Raw genomic sequence first — 16,742 nt, forward strand, 5'->3', positions numbered from 1 at the left:
AACGGGTTGGAAAGTAGCGCCAGCCCTACCACCACCACTATCCCCACTCCCCCCGAAATCCAACCCAAAGCTTCTTCATTCCACCGCTCATGTTTTCCTCATCACTCTCAACTTCCCTTCCTCCAAAACCTTACCTCTCTCACCCACTCTCCCCCTCACTCCACCAACCACCGTTCCCTCACTCTCGCCCTCCGTTTCCTCCTTCCATTCGCTGCGGCATTAGGGAACTCCGAGAAAGAATCGACATCGTTAAGAACACTCACAAGATCACTGAAGCAATGAAGCTCGTCGCGGCTGCCAGGGTCCGACGGGCCCAAGAAGCCGTCCTAAACGGCAGACCCTTCGCCGAAACGCTCGTTGAAGTCTTGCACGACATCAACTGCCGTCTCCGAGACGACGACGTCATCGTCCCCCTAACGGACGTCAGGCCCGTCAACTCCGTCGCCCTCGTTGTCGTCACCGGAGACCGCGGCCTCTGTGGCGGTTTCAATAACGCCGTCTTGAAGAAAGCCGAAGCTCGGATCCAACAGCTACACAAGCTTGGCTTGAATTGCGTTGTGATTAGCGTTGGGAAGAAGGGGAACGCGTTTTTCAGCCGCAAGGGAAGTGTTAGGGTTGATAGGTTCGTTGAATGTGGGAGCTTCCCCACTGTGAAAGAAGCTCAAATCATTGCTGATGATGTGTATTCACTGTTTGTTACAGAGGAGGTTGACAAGGTTGAGATTGTTTACACCAAGTTTGTGTCATTGGTGAAGTTTGATCCTGTGATTCAAACTCTGTTGCCGTTAACGGCTAAAGGCGAGGTTCGCGATGTGAATGGGAACTGCATTGATGCCATTGATGACGAATACTTTAGGTTGACTACAAAGGAAGGGAAGTTGGCAGTGGAGAGGGATGTTGCTGTCAGGGAATTTGCTACGCCGCCGATTATGGAGTTCGAGCAAGATCCGGTTCAGATTCTTGATGCTATGTTGCCTCTGTATTTGAACAGCCAGATCTTGAGGGGTTTGCAGGAATCACTAGCGAGTGAGCTTGCTGCTAGGATGGCTGCAATGTCTAATGCAACCGATAATGCTGTTGAATTGAAGAAGAATCTGTCGGTTGCTTATAATCGTGAACGGCAGGCAAAGATCACAGGGGAGATATTGGAGATTGTGGCCGGAGCTGAGGCACTAATACCAGTTGATTGACAAGTTGCAACTTTTCTTGTCATAAATTTTGCCTTGAAATACCAAAATCTGTTAATTGTTATATAGAACATGGGATTATGAAGTTTGCCAACATTGTTAACTGCAAGTAGAACTAGATTAAGGAATGATAACTATAGTGGCCAATTTTGACCTGTAATACTTTTATGTGTTGTTGTATCAAAGTGAAAATATATTTATGCTTTCCTTGATATTTCATACTTATTCAGATTGCTTATGTTTTGCTAGTTTTCTAACCAAATGTATGAGTTCACTTCAGAAAATTTGGCGAGTCTCAACGTTTTAAACTATACTAAGTTTGGCAGATAATAAAGGTTGGTTTATTACTTATCTTTCCCTTCCTTATTTTCTTGTATGCCTGTTGCTTGTTTTCTAATTCTGGTTTTACATGTATCCTAGTATATGTCGACGATCTAGATTTGGCAGGAAGTGATTTTGCTGAGATTGTAAAATTACTTGATGACAGGTTTAGAATCAAAGGTCTACGTGAATTTCTTGGTCTAGAAATGGCTAGATGTAATTGCAATGTAACAATGCAAGTATACTTTGGACTTTCTTGATGAGTTTGGGCTGATGAATGCCAAATCGGCCACCACCCCAATGGATTACACCACATAACTCTCCAAGAATTTGAAGGAGAGGTCGTAACTTAGGTTACAGCCTCGGGGCAAGGAACAGCCACCAACATAGGATTTAGTGCCAGGCATAAAGATTGAATCAATAGGACCAAACTCCCAGAGGGTGAAGCCTTTTGGAGTAGGGGGATGAGACTTGGTGTGGGGCAATTGCACCGTTCTCTCCCTCCACACATGACTAATCGAGAACAAACTTCACAATTAGAATTACTCGACCTTCTCAGGCGCTGCGGAATGGTCCCAGAAAGGATGAGAAAAGGGCTGCTGCCGGGCTAGGCTCCATAAGGTAAGGGCGCTTGCTGCCTAAAACATTAGGGGGGGGAACCCCTTTGGATGATGTCACACCCTATTGGAGGTTGATTGGGTGTCAAATTATTTAGCCAATACCAATAAACGTCATGATATATGCTTCACCGTGAATAAGCTTAGTCAATTTCTTGATTATGCCACTACCAAGCACTTTCAGGCTGGGCTCCGTGTTCTTCGCTACCTCAAGGTCAAGGGTGCTCCAGTTAAGGAAGTGCTCTTTTCCACCTCTGATGAATTCACTCTGACTACTTTTTCTGACTTATACTAGAGTGCTTGCCTTGGTACTCGCCGTTTTGTATATATCTGGATTCTGTTTCTTTCTTGGGAGATCATTGATATCTTGGCGCAGCAAGAAGCAGCACACAGGAGCACATTCCTCAGCTGAAGTTGAGTACAAAGCAATGGCACATTCCTCAGCTGAAGCTGCCTTACTGTCTCTTGGAACGGATAACGGTATTTTATTACGTTCATAGATAATTATTCTCGTTATAGGTATTTATATTTAATTCATGAAAAGTCTCAAGTTTTGGATGCTTTCAAGTCTTTTAAAGTTGAAGTTGAACTTTAACTTGAAAAGAAAATTAAAGCTGTCAAATCTAATCGTGGCGGTGAATACTACGAATGATATGATGATTCAGGTGAACAACATCTTAGGCCTTTTTCACTTTTTCTAGAGGAATGCAGTATTGTTCCGCAATACACCATGCCAAAAAACCTAGCATGAATGGTGTTGCAGAGCGAAGAAACTGAATTCTTAAGGACACGGTGAAAAGTATGATTAGTCATTTTTCCTTATCTGAATCACTCTGGAGAGAAGCCTTAAAGACCACAGTGTACATCCTTAATAGGGTGCTATGCAATGTAGTTAACAAAACCCCTTATGAAATTTGGACTAGGAAAAGACTTAGTATAAAGCATTTACACATTTGGAGATATCCAGCTGAGGCACAACCTTATAGGCTACATGAAAGAAAATTGGACTCAAGAACAATTAGTTGCTACTTTGTTGGTTATGATGAGCGTTCACGAGGGTACAAATTTTACAATCCTGCATCAAGGTCTATTTTTGAAATAGAAAATGCGATATTTCTTGAGGAGGTTGAGTTTGGAGGAAGAAAATATTAGGGATGTTGCTTTTGATAAGAATTCTGTAACTAATATTGATCAGATTTTTATACTTATTATTGTCCAAAATACAGTTATAGTATAAGAGAACAATGAGATTCTTATTGTAGATCCAGTTACAAGACAAGAAAACAATGAAAATATTATTATTGCTCAAGATACTACTACAGTACAGGATAATAATGAGAATCCTCTTCAACCCCAACCCATACAACAAGCTCAACAACTTCAAGAAGTGTCATTAAAAAGATCCAACAGATAAAAGAGAAGTGTAATTTCGAATGAATATATTATAGTCTATTTTCAAGAATATGAGGATGTCATTGGTTTAGCAGAAAATGATCGAATCAATTTTTAACAAGCCATTCAAAGTTTTAATTATGAAAAGTGAATCGATACTATGAAAAAAGAGATAAAATCTATGAAAGACAATGACATTTGAGATCTCATAGAATTACCTGAAGGTGTAAAACCAATTAGTTGTAAATGGATATTTATTTGATATATAAAGTTCGTTTAATCGCTAAAGATTTAAGTCGTATATATTGATAATTCAAATAGTTTACTAGATAAATGATGCTAACTACGTAATGCAAATATAAAAAATACTTTAAAAATTTAAAATGATAATAAACATATATGTGTTTTTTTACAAGTATTTTAAAATAAAAGACATTAAATTAAATAACATATTTTTTTATATTAATAAAATCAATTACTTGATTTGGACCATTGATTTTGTTGATTAAATTTAATCTTAATCGTTCATTTAGTAAGTGAATGATTATAAATAAAAATAAGAGTTAAATTAGAGTGTGTAAATTATTTGTAATAAACACTTATGTAGTGAAGTATTTTTTCTACCAAAATTTTTTTTATATTCTTTTGTATTAGTTTTTTTGCAAAATAGTAAAAATTAGACTTTCTTGATCTCAATTCAAGAAGTTAAATGACTTCAAAAATCAAATGATATCGAACGATAAAGTGTGTCCAAAATCATAACGTTATAGATAGAAATATAGAATATTCTACTTAATATATTAAAGGAAAAACATGAACATGATTAGATACCATATTTTGATCTAAAACTTTTAAGGTAATAAATAATGAAAAACTTATAATTCACACTTAAAACATCAAAATAGCATATATTTACTCTAACATAATATTAACTTAAGAAAAGTCTCACGTACAGTTATTTTCATACGAAATTATTAGTTGAAAATTATTAGATGATTTGACATATATGTTTAACTAAATTATTATCTGAAAATTGTTAAATGATTTGACATATATATTTAATTAAATTATTATCTAACGATTCTCAACTAGCAACTTTATGTGAAGACAACTATATATGTGAATTTCTACCGTTAACTTATTAACAAACTAAAAATACAGGTTCTTTCCATGAAAAAAAAACTTTATTAATGACACAAGCATGAAATTGAGATTAATGTATTGACAAAGAAAAGCTAACCATTTCGATGAAGAAAGGTGTGGTTTGGTCCCATAATATTAATTGATTATTCGAAATATGGTCTACCATGAGAGATGGCAAAAGAAGTTCACGCGTGCCTTTGGTGTTTCGCTGTCAATATCAAGAGAGATCCTTGACCCACATTCCGCACTTTGCGTTCCTCTGCTGCTACAATTTCACATCGCCGCTACAACTTAGAATCTAGGCCAATGTTTTGTTCTTATTGTTCATGTAATCATGTGAGACGTGCACACCCTAGGAAATATCCACTATTTGTGTATTTGTGTTTGTATTAATCTAACTAACGGTTCTCAGTCATCAACTTCACGTAAAGTTGATAAATGAAAGCCGTTAGATAAAAATTTAGTCAAACCAATCAAATCATCTAACGACTCTCAGCTATCCACTTTAAGTGAAGTCAACTGCACATGAGTTTTCACATTTTTCCAAAGTGAAAACTCAGGTACAGTCGACTTCATGTAAAATTGATAAATGAAAGCCGTTAGATAAAAATTTAGTCAAATCAATCAAATCATCTAAAGGCTTTTAACTATTCACTTCACGTAAAGTTGACTGCACCTGAATTTTCACCTTATTTCAAAAATATAAATAATACAAAAGAAAAAAGGGGACTTAAACAAATATTAGTATTTTGGTGATGAGGTGAGTTTGCATTGGTTTTTCATACGTTAAACAGGTAGGATTCATTTTAATCGTAGTTATCAAAATCGAATCGAATTAGTCGAGACAGTTAAAAAAAAAACTGATGAACCGGTCAAGTGATAAGTTTGGTCTACACATTAAACTAAATGCAATTAAAATCTATGGAAATAAGTCAAATTATATATCAATATATAATTTTTTTTTTTAAAAGTATATGGAAACAGATTCTCTGCATGTAGATTACTTTTACTACCAATCCTTCCAAAATTGACTCAATTAATATGATAAGGGTTCAGCTTGAAACAAATCTACATCCTCCTTGATTCATGTGGTGCGGTTTTCTATCCTAATAATCGAGGATGTGAAAATTTGGCATAACATGGGGATGGTTTATTTCAGCTACTTTGTCATGTACCTTAATTCCAAAATTTTCTTATATGTATTCATTCTATGTTGGAGTGACATTATTCCTTCAGGACCATAATATAAATTAAAGCATATCTTCAAGAATATTTATATGTCAGAAAATGAACACAAGGATTTCATACTCAACACGTTGCTATAGGAAGAAAATAAAATGGTTCATTAGATCAAGTATAGTCGGCAAAACTGAAATGAGTGTTTATAGATTTCAAGTCGAAAAGTTTGCATCTCATGTTAAGATTAATAATGTAGTAGACACAATGAGTGAATAAAGAACCATTTTGAATTTCATAAAAGTATGGGAATTGATGTCTCTACTTCAATCATTAACGAAGAAGAGATGATTAAAAGAGACTTTAATGTTTAAGTTAGCTATTAAGTTAATGAAAATGAATTATGAAATAATTTCTACTTGAAAGGTATTTTATAAAGAGTTGATAGAGTTAGTTTGTTTAGAGGTTAGGTTACTAAAATCTTATTTCTAGCATTTGTACGGTTAATTATTTGATGATTGTAAGATTGGGACCAAGTTCTTGCAAGTCCACCTGATGAAGAGCGAGATTTTTATGTCAAGGAGGCTAGTTAGATTCTTTTTTTTTGGGTTGGTTGCCCACGGTATCTCTAAGTTCGACAGGTTAAGGACTAATTCGTCGCGGATCTAAGTTCCATTTAAGGGTTAGTCGCTGGCCAATGGGTTGCTGCATGCATTAGATTCTGATAGAACAAACTTGATCTAATTCGATCCAAGAGGAAAACAAATTATCTTGTCAAGGCTAGTCAAGATTGAACCTCTTGATGTTGGTTGGGTCTAGGTTGGATTATCTTGCTAATGATATTGTTACTTTAAGTATATACCAATATCACTATCCATGCATGTTTTATTTTGAGTTAACTATCAATTCAGAACCCAAAAAATTTTGACACTGTTAAAAAGGTTTTTGAAAGATATTATCGAGATCCTTGGAATGATTTGAAAGCGCGACAAAAATAACTAATGAATATTATATTTTTCATAAGTGACAAAAAACTTTTGTATTTTGCAAATGACTTATTTATTTGTTTAAAATTTTTTGTGATAATATTTGAATAAATATTTAAAAGTTGCACAACAAAATTCGGAGTAAAATTTGATCTCTAGAGTTTTCTTTTTATTTTCTTAAAAAAATTTGGTCATTTACAATTAATTTTTTTTTTAAATTCACTTGATCTAATAAAATTATCAAATTTTAAGGATAGAAATATATTATTTTTATAACGATGTTTGCAAAAAATTGTATTAAAATATGATCTCTAAAGTCTTTTTTAGAATATATATTTAACATCTAATTATTTCTGTCGTATTTTTAAATCTTTCAAAAACTTATTTGCCCTAATATTTTTTAGGGCTATTTTTGTCAGCATTGTGAACTTTCAGATACCATTTTGATAATTTTACTCTTTTATTTTTTAACTTTTTAATTATTCTTGGTTATTTTTAAAATTTTAATAAATAATATTATATATCTAGTACAATTAATCTATCTCTACATCCAAATCATTTAACCAACCAAGTCCAACCAAATAGCTTTGACCTAATTCACCTCTACGCACCATTACTTCTAATAACAAACTTTTGACTCAACGCGCGAATATATATAACTGTCTTTTTCATGCAGATTTCGTTTTCTCTTTCGAATTTTCTCAATGTTTTTTGCGACTCTACGTTTTGTTCCATCCTTGTTCTCTGCGTTTCTCTTCCTTCTCTATATTCTCTACGTTTTATGTGTTCTCTTCATTCAAGTTCAATGTTCTTTTATCTTATTTGAATATTTGAATCAAAGTTTTTGAAATCAAGCTGTCAAATCAAGTTTGAACAGGTATTTCATTGTCGAAGATAATGAATTATTCAAGTTCAGACTGTCAATTGAACTAGAGTGAAGTAGATTATTATTTTGAATTAAATCAAGTGGCTAAGGTGTGATTCGATTATAGTTAATGTAGTTCATTAGTAGTTTATGATTCTGTAGGTGAATAATGTTATTTTTGTCTTTGAAAATTATTGTTCATGGTTGATGGTTTGAATTGAATATAATATAGGAATTCTAACTTTGAATTATTATTGTGATAAATCTATCCCGTTCTTATTTCGGTATATTTCTATTATAAATTGGTGTATTTTAAAAATATTTCAATGTATTTTTATGTTAAGACTTTCAATTGAACCAGGCAAATTATATTATTGTTTTGAATCGAATCAAGTGGTCATGAGGTGTGATTTGAATCTAGTTAATTTAGTTTGTTAGTTGTTTATGATTCTGTAGTTGAATAATTTTGTTTTTATTTCTGAAAATTATTGTTCATGGTTGAGGTTTGAATTTAAATGTAATGTACGAGTTCTGAATCTAATTTTATTATTTTGATGAATATATTTTTCAAAGTTTTGGTATATTTTAGATACTAATATGATTTATTTTGGAACAATTTCGGTGTATTTTCAGTTTCTATGTGATGTTGATGAGCAGTATGTTCCAAAGGTTAGGATGACTTTTAACATGTTTGAAAAAGCTAAAAAATTTTATAAAGATTATTCTAAACTTGCAGGTTTTTCTACGAAAATCTAGAACACAAATAAGAAAGAAAATGAAATTAAGAACCAATTTATTACATGTACCGAGAGGGAAAATGAAAATCGAACATATCTCCAACCGAAAAGATAAATCCCTCTTCTGGATTAAATTGTCCTACAAGAATTTATATACATATATTGAAAGATGTTGGTGTTTAAATCATTTCGAAGTTGTGTTGCATCATTCACATCCGTGCTGTCCAAATCAAGCAGAGATGCTTAAACAACACAAGAGGCAATTAAGCATGTATATATACGAGGTACAATAGAGAATAATGAGAAGTCAGAATCAGACCAAGTAAAACATATCAATTATTTGTCGCAACAGTAGAGGGTCATCGTGAATTAAGTTTTATTGAAAAAGATGTGAGAAATTACATCACGAGAAAAGTGTGCAATGTTTTGGAACTAGATGATGCAAAAAAATTTGGAAAATACTTATTAAGAATGAAAGAGAAGAATCAGAAATTTTTTTTTTAGCTTAAACTTAAGATTGATCAGTCAATTAAGATTGCTTTTTGGGCAAACGCAAGAAGAGGGCTACCTGTGAGTATTTTGGAGATGTTATTTCATTCGATATTACTTACAATACAAACAGGTAATATGTTGTTCTGGTTTATGTGTATTTTGAAACACTTTCGGTGTATATATGATTTGTTTCTGTGTCGTTGTATTTAGGTATAATCTGATTTTTGATTCTTTTGTTAGAGAGAATCACCACGGTCAGTCAATATTTCTGGGATGTGCTTTGATGAAAAACGAGGACATTCAATTATTCAAATTGTTATTTAAATGTTAGCTTCCTTGTATGGGAGAAAATACTGCGAAAGGCATTCTTACCGATCAATGTGCATCGATGCAAAAGACTATTGAGGCTTGTATGCCCACAACAATCCACCGGTAGTGTATTTGACATATTATGAAGAAGATCCCAAGTAAATTAAATGGCTACAAGCTACATGAAGAAATTGAACACGAGATGAGTCATGTTGTTTGGAACTCTTTTGCAAAGAATCATTTGATAGGAATTGAAATAATTTTCTGATGAAGTATAGTGTTGGGGACATCAAGTGGCTTTCAAAGAATGATGTCTTTATTAGGATTAACTGATGTTGTTACTTTTAGTGTGTGGATATTTATGTGTTTTGCTTATGCAGTAGATGTGTCAAACTGTATGTTTTTCGGTGTATTTTGATTTAGGTATTTTCTCATTTTTTCAGAACTTTTCGAAGATCGTCATTTATGGATTTCAGTTTATTTCGATCACCATTTTTGGGCCGGGATAAGAAGCACACAAAAGAGCGAGAGCATGCATACTTTTTTTTAACAAGTTTACTACGCGCAACAGTTCACTTATCCAATTCATCAAAAAATATAATAATTGCCTAGGAAGTAAAGAGTAGAGAGAGAATCGGATGCTGCAGATTTTCATACCATCATACTGTGTGCAACAAAATTCTCAATAGAAGCTCAATTTCAATATGTCTATACTCACGAGAAGTTCAGAGAAGTCCAAGCATAATTTAGAGGAAATGTGAATTTCATCACAAGATCAACGCAGTTCACTCTAAGTTATACGGTATATGAAGTTGTGGAACAAGTTTTTAACTCAACATTCGACAAGTTTGCGGTTACATACGACGCCTTATCATCTGAAGTTAAATACCAGTGTTTATTATTCGAGTTAACAGGGATATTGTGCCGTCACTCTTTGAGTGCATTAAAGCTTTAAGCGCGTTAAGTTTTGAGCGAGAAAATAAAGTGTCGCCAAGATATATATTGGAACGATGGAGTAAGAACGTAAAGAGGAGGCACACACATATCAAAAGCAGCCACAACAAGCCTCTATCAGAGTCAAGAAGTAGAAGATTTGACAATTTGGTGTTTTGGTCACAAAATATATGTGAATTTGCATCAGAATCTGAGGAGTTGATTGTGATTCTGCACCGTACTTATGATAATTCTATAGTTGAGATGCATGAATACAAAGCCAAAAGCAAAAAAAAATTGTTAGTTATCTCACGATGATACTTCGTTGGAAGATATTAATGAGCTTCAAAGCCCTCCACGAATGAGAACAAGAGGACGTCCGAAAAATAAATTGAGATCAAACATGGAAAAACATATTGCAAATGCTTCAAAAAAAAAAAGAAAGAAAAATAAAGCTCTAAGTGAGGTAAAAGTGATATTCTTTAAACAGGAAAAATTGAGTTTGTGCATATTAATAGTTTTGCGAATATATGATTTACTTTTTGCAGTTGAATCTTTTTTTATAGTGGTTCAGTGGTGCAGTCAAATTTTAGCCATTATCATAGACATAATATGAATTATCAATTCAGAGATTCAAGAGAATAAGATACATTTTCGATGTTTTATTGAATCCATTTTGTTATTTTTTGACACAATTTCGGTGTAATCTACATAATGTTCTTTTTTTTATGGAAGTGAGGTTTAGTTTTTATATTTTCTTGTTTTGTTCGATTTTATCATGTTGCTGGTTGTTTTGAAATTAGTTTCTTCAATTATTTGATGGGATTTGTTTGTTTTAAATATACAATACACAGACAATTCAATACCTAAGTAGTGTAGAAATTCAATACTTAAACAGTACCTTCAATAATCTTTCGTGTTCTCTTTTTGTGGTTTTTGGTGAAGATTTCGAATTTAGCTTTGAAATTTCCTTGACTTTTCGCGATAATTTTGAGAAATTTTAAGCATGGTTTGAATTTTGAGCATTGCGGTTTTGATAAAAAAAGAAGAACTGTTTTTTATAATGACGTTCTCGCTATTCAACCATTAGGGGAGCGCGTATTTATGCACACTCTAATTTGAAGTTGGTTTTTGTTGGATTTGGACTAACTTAATTGGATTTAGTTGCCTAAAAAACTTGTATGTATAATAAAACTATATTTAATATTCTATTTTGTCCAAAAAAAAAACATATAAAAGGGTAGTTTTGAAAATGAAAATTTTGGACCACAAAAGAAAATCTAATCCTCAATTTTAATCTCCCAAACATATCCTAAAAATAAGAAAGAAAAAGACCTACAATACAACTTGCAGGGAAAAAAAAGGAGAAAAAAAATAGAAACATGAGTCAAAGGTGGCACTAATCTTTTCGTTGATTAAAGTCGAAGATCACAAAAGAAAAAGTGGCAAACTTTAGTTGCACGATTAACAAATGATATTTGCCTATGATGACTATTTAATTGTGCTGATACTGCATTAACGTCACAAATAATTGTCGCAACTCGCAACACTACTTTGTGGGATCCACTCTCTTCACTTTTACAGCCGCCACTTTAATGCACTATCATATGATGCAATTCCTCACGGTTAAAATTTTTGAATCTTAATTAAGAAGATTGATTTGGTTAAGACCCTGACAATTCTCACTGACAAGATTGGTTTTTACTTCTCAAGATTTGGTAACACAAGTATCCCAAATGCATTGAATGACGGCTGTGACGGCTTCATAATTTGGTGGACGGGTCTACAAGATCTGATTTAGCTCAAAACTCAATAGAGATTTAAGAGTATATTTTTTCGAATTTAAAATTTATTAAACGTGACTTTTTAATTGAGTTTCAATTATGATTTAATAGATTTGAATTTTATAATAAAAATTTGAATTTAGCTGATATGTATCCTAAGAGTTCATGATGAGTTTGTCATTGAAAACTTTTTATTAAAAATATAAAAGAAAAATTCAAATTTTCAATGTATTTGTTTTGGCTTTATTAAATGAAAACATTTAAAATTTTTTACAAATAATAAGCTTATTATGTGGGATTTTTTTAAAAATAAATATATTAATTATCAAAATATGCATTTTTCAATGTTTTTATCCAAAAGCATCACATCACTTATCTCGTTTACAGTGTAAATGAGATACGTGTTAATTTATTTTGTTTACACTGTAAACGAGATAAGACTAAAAATAAATGCAGTGTATATTTCGTTTACAATGTAAATAAAATATGTTAAGACAAATTTTCAACGGCTATAAAAAGATGTGCAACCCTTAGTATCCCTACAAATATTTCACTACTTCTTTGCTATCTATTCCTCCCGAAAATAAGTCAAAATGTCTAGCAGTGGTGTTTTCTTGGTTGTAAGTGTATGTATATCCTAATTGCCGTATGAGAAATAGTGATAATAGGGTAACATTTGAGTGTGAAAATCCTATTCTGTTGCGTACTTGGCCAGTAAACTCGTTGGCGAAATTGAAGAGTTTGTTATTGGTTAGCATCGGTGGGAGTGGGAGAAAAGAAATCAGAAGGGTAGGGTATAAGTTGCTAGCACCGATGGAAAATGGAGTTTTTCGGTTCTGTCTGTTTTGGCTCCATGAAGACGAACATGTGCAGCTGATGTTTGACATCATTGAGAGAATCACGGCGGAACAAGTGATGGAGCTTTTTGCAAAGGTTGGCGACGTTGGTAGTAGTGGATCTGGATCGTCAGACTTTGTCCAGGATGAGCCACCTCTCGCACCATTACCAATTCATGTCGCCACTCCAGTAGAAGACATGGAGGTCGACGGTGAGGAGTCGGACGTGGAATATGTTGCAAATAGCCCACGGGCTCTCCAATGGTGTGCAACTCGATGTGGTATGCAACGTCCTGTAAGGTGATTGTACACTCACCCTATGGCATGTGAAAGGTGTGGGCCTTTGACTGCCAATGCTTGACGAATGTCTTGATAAGGGAGTTGTCGAACACAAAATTCATGAATGGCAACGCATCGCCAAATCCTGGTACGGAACAATGGCGTCCGGAGATGGGAATGTATGACTCACCCTCTTCGAAAGAAGTAGGCGAGGCCTCTGATAAACATTAAGAAATATCGGATCAGAAATTAATTTAGCTTATAACTAAACTACTCAACCAAACAAGTACAAACACATAATTTATGAATTTATTTACATCAATTAATTTACTTGAATAATCAAAATGTCACAAAAAATAATTAACTTTAACGTCTGTATAGTATAATGCACATAAAAATATCTCATAAGATCACTAATGACTACATTAATAAACATCTATTTTAATTAATTTAAATAAATTTATTCAGAGACATTTTAAATAAATAAAAATAGTGTCTCATAAGATAACTTATGCTATGTCATTAGGTTTATCACAAATTGTTAATCCCCTAGCATTTAAACCTAACATCATATCCGTCCATTTAAACAAATCCTAGCCTCACTTAGTAACCCAAATTAATAACAAAATCAATAACATCTAATTTAAAGCGTACTTAACATTATATCCTAACATGTACTGCATACTACCTACATAAAATTACCCTACTTATTAAGGAGTAACATCTATGCTTTACTATAACCATAAAAAGAAAAACAATATCAATCTTAAATTCCTCTACCCTTGCAATGTGCCAAGTTGCGTTGAGCCTATAAATTTCTCCGTCATGGTTATCAGCACGTGCCATATTCTTCAGGTAACTCAGAAATATGACTAAAAAGGGTTAAAAGTAGGAGAAAAGACTAAAAAAGTGAAAGGGTAAAAATGACCCATGTAGACGACATACATATATAGAGGGATGGCAATTTCTCCCGACGGGGCGGGTATCCGCGGGAATTTACCCGCCGGGGAGCAGATATGGAGAGCGTTTTATCCCCACGGGAGGCGGGGACGGGTACCCGTCTATTAAATGGGGCGGGGGCAGGGGAAGAGGTACCCGCCCCGTGGGTACCCATATAATACCCACAAATATAAAATTACATAAATGCCCATATATATATGTTAAGTTAAAAACCCTAATGTTACCCTAACAGCCTCACACTCATGCCCTCACTTCAGATTCACTCTTAGGCTCTTTCCTTCACCCAGCACCAGCAGCCTCACCTTGACCTAGCCACCTCCTTCTTCCGATTCTCTGCCTCCAGCTGCTTCTTCTCTTCTCTAACAACAGCGTCGCTGCCGTCTTCCTTCTACCTCGTCACCTCGTCAGCGACTCCAAGGTTCTCCGCTGCGTACAAGTCTCACCGTTGGCCACTGCCTCCCTCCCTCATTCACATCGCAAATCACCGCTGCCTCATCATCGCCGCCTCCTGCTCTTTGATCGTTCATCATCATTGCAGCCTACTAATCGGTCTTCCTAGTCTCTGCCTCCTCAAGCAGAATCGTCACTGCCACCAGCACAATCGTTGTTGCCTCCAACAACCTCTTCACCGCTCATCGTCGCTGCCTCTCGAAGTCTCGTCGTCGCCGCATCAATAAGTCGCTATCTATTTGATTAGTTTCTTTTAAGTCTTTTGTTTCAACATTTGGGGTTTAAGGTTTGTTCAATGTTTCAAATTGTTTATCTTCTGTGTTTATACCTTTATTTCTGTAATTGCATGTTGTTGAATTTTAATTTGGGAATTCAGGATTTGTTCAATTGCTAATTTTCTGTATTTGAAATTGTTTGAAATTGTTAATCTTATGAGTTTTGTTTCTGTTTGGACAATTGTTATTGAATTTTTATTTGTAAATTTAGGATTTGTTCAATTGTTAATGTTCTGTGCTTGAAATTATTAAGGTTCTGTGTTTGAGATTGTTAATTTGTAAAAACTGCGGATATCCGTGAATATCCAGGACCTCGGCAGATACGGGGTTCCCGTCACCCGTGGCAGAGACGGGACAGGGATGGGGGGCGGATTATGGTGACGGGGGCGGGGGGCATGTCCCCACCCCTATGGAGATCCGTTGCCATCCCTATATAGACCTTTGTTCTACTTATCTCGTTTACACTGTAAAAGAGATAAGACTGTTACACAACACATGTATAAACGTGATACGACCATGTTTTCTCAAGTCTTATCTCATTTACGGTATAAACGAAATACATATTAACTTATTTCGTTTACACCGTAAACGAGATAAGTGATGTGATATTTTTCAATATAAACGCTGAAAAATACATATTTTAATAATTAATATTTATTTAAAAAAATCCTATTATGTGCCCATATGTTAACTAAATCCTAAAAACATATATTTTGCAGTAAATTTATAATTATATATTATATNTTAATTATATATTATATTTTTATTTTAATTTATTTTGTGTATTATACGATGTCATTTTTTTAAAATAATTTATTTTTTAAAAAAATCATTTATTTTTTTATATTAACATATTTAACATTTATATTATTATATTAATAATTACTTACGTAGTTATATTTTAGTAATTACATTATATACTTTAGATATTTTTTCTTGTAAAAAATACTCATTTTTCTTCTAAATTTACATGGTTAAAAGAAAAAATTTTATAAAGATATCTTATATCTTGTTTTCTATAAGGATACTGTCTTTTAAACAATTAATAATTTATAATTTATTTTTAAGTTTTTTAAAATTTTTGAAAGAATTAATTTTAATTAATAAGATATGTGATAATTTTTAACTAAACACGCTATAACTTATTGGTATTTTATAATTTTATAATGTATTATTGATATTGTTATATTTCTTATGTAATTGTCATATAAAAAATAATATTACAAAAAAGGAATTTATAAGATTTTTTCTTTATATCTAGATAAAATCAATTCAATAACTATATATTATTCCTAAATTACTTTTATGTAATGAAAACATCTAAAAAAAAGTAAAAAAAATTGTCTAAAGTTTGACCGCTCCATATTAAAAATTAAAAATTATCCAAAATTCGGTCCTCCATATTAAAATTTCTGGATCCGTCTCCACTCACAAATATCTTGGAAAAGAAATAAAATTATATATAAATATTTTGAGTTTTATGATAAAAAAATTATAATTATCTTATTAAGTTTAATTTCTGGCATGGAAACAAAAAATAAATAAATCAATTAACTCAATAAAAAATAATAAATAGTGATAGTTAACTTTTAATACTAGCTAATAAGTAGTTAATAATCAAATTGAAACTTAGTTTCTAAATATAACTAAAATTATTAGTAATATTTTTAAAAGTTGTTTAAGATTAAAATGCATATTATCTATATATTAATATATTATATTTTTTTATTAAAATGATATTGTCTATGGTAATTGTTTTTATTTAAAAAAATTATTTATACCATGAATATTATAACAAGTGAAATTTTGCAAAAGAAAAGAAAATAGTAAATAGTTAAATAATTATTTTAGAACATATATAAAATAAAAATATTTAATTATGTTTAAAGAGAGAATCATTATAAATTATTTTTTAATTATTTTATATTAATATATCTTTTATCGGTTAATTAATTTATTAGAAATTTAAACTTAATTTATATATATGTATGTTTTTTTTT

General features: G+C 32.6%; 1 protein-coding gene across 1 annotated transcript; it reads left to right on the forward strand.

Moving 5' to 3' along the window:
• Positions 1–1,522, forward strand: LOC107481381 (ATP synthase gamma chain, chloroplastic-like). The gene has a single exon (XM_016101688.3). The coding sequence runs from the start codon at positions 90–92 to the stop codon at positions 1,188–1,190; it is 1,101 nt and encodes a 366-aa protein (XP_015957174.1). The 5' UTR covers positions 1–89; the 3' UTR covers positions 1,191–1,522.
• Positions 1,523–16,742: the final 15,220 nt, after the last annotated feature.

The sequence above is a fragment of the Arachis duranensis genome, chromosome 1 (genome assembly GCF_000817695.3).
Source record: "Arachis duranensis cultivar V14167 chromosome 1, aradu.V14167.gnm2.J7QH, whole genome shotgun sequence".
Taxonomy (NCBI): domain Eukaryota; kingdom Viridiplantae; phylum Streptophyta; class Magnoliopsida; order Fabales; family Fabaceae; genus Arachis; species Arachis duranensis.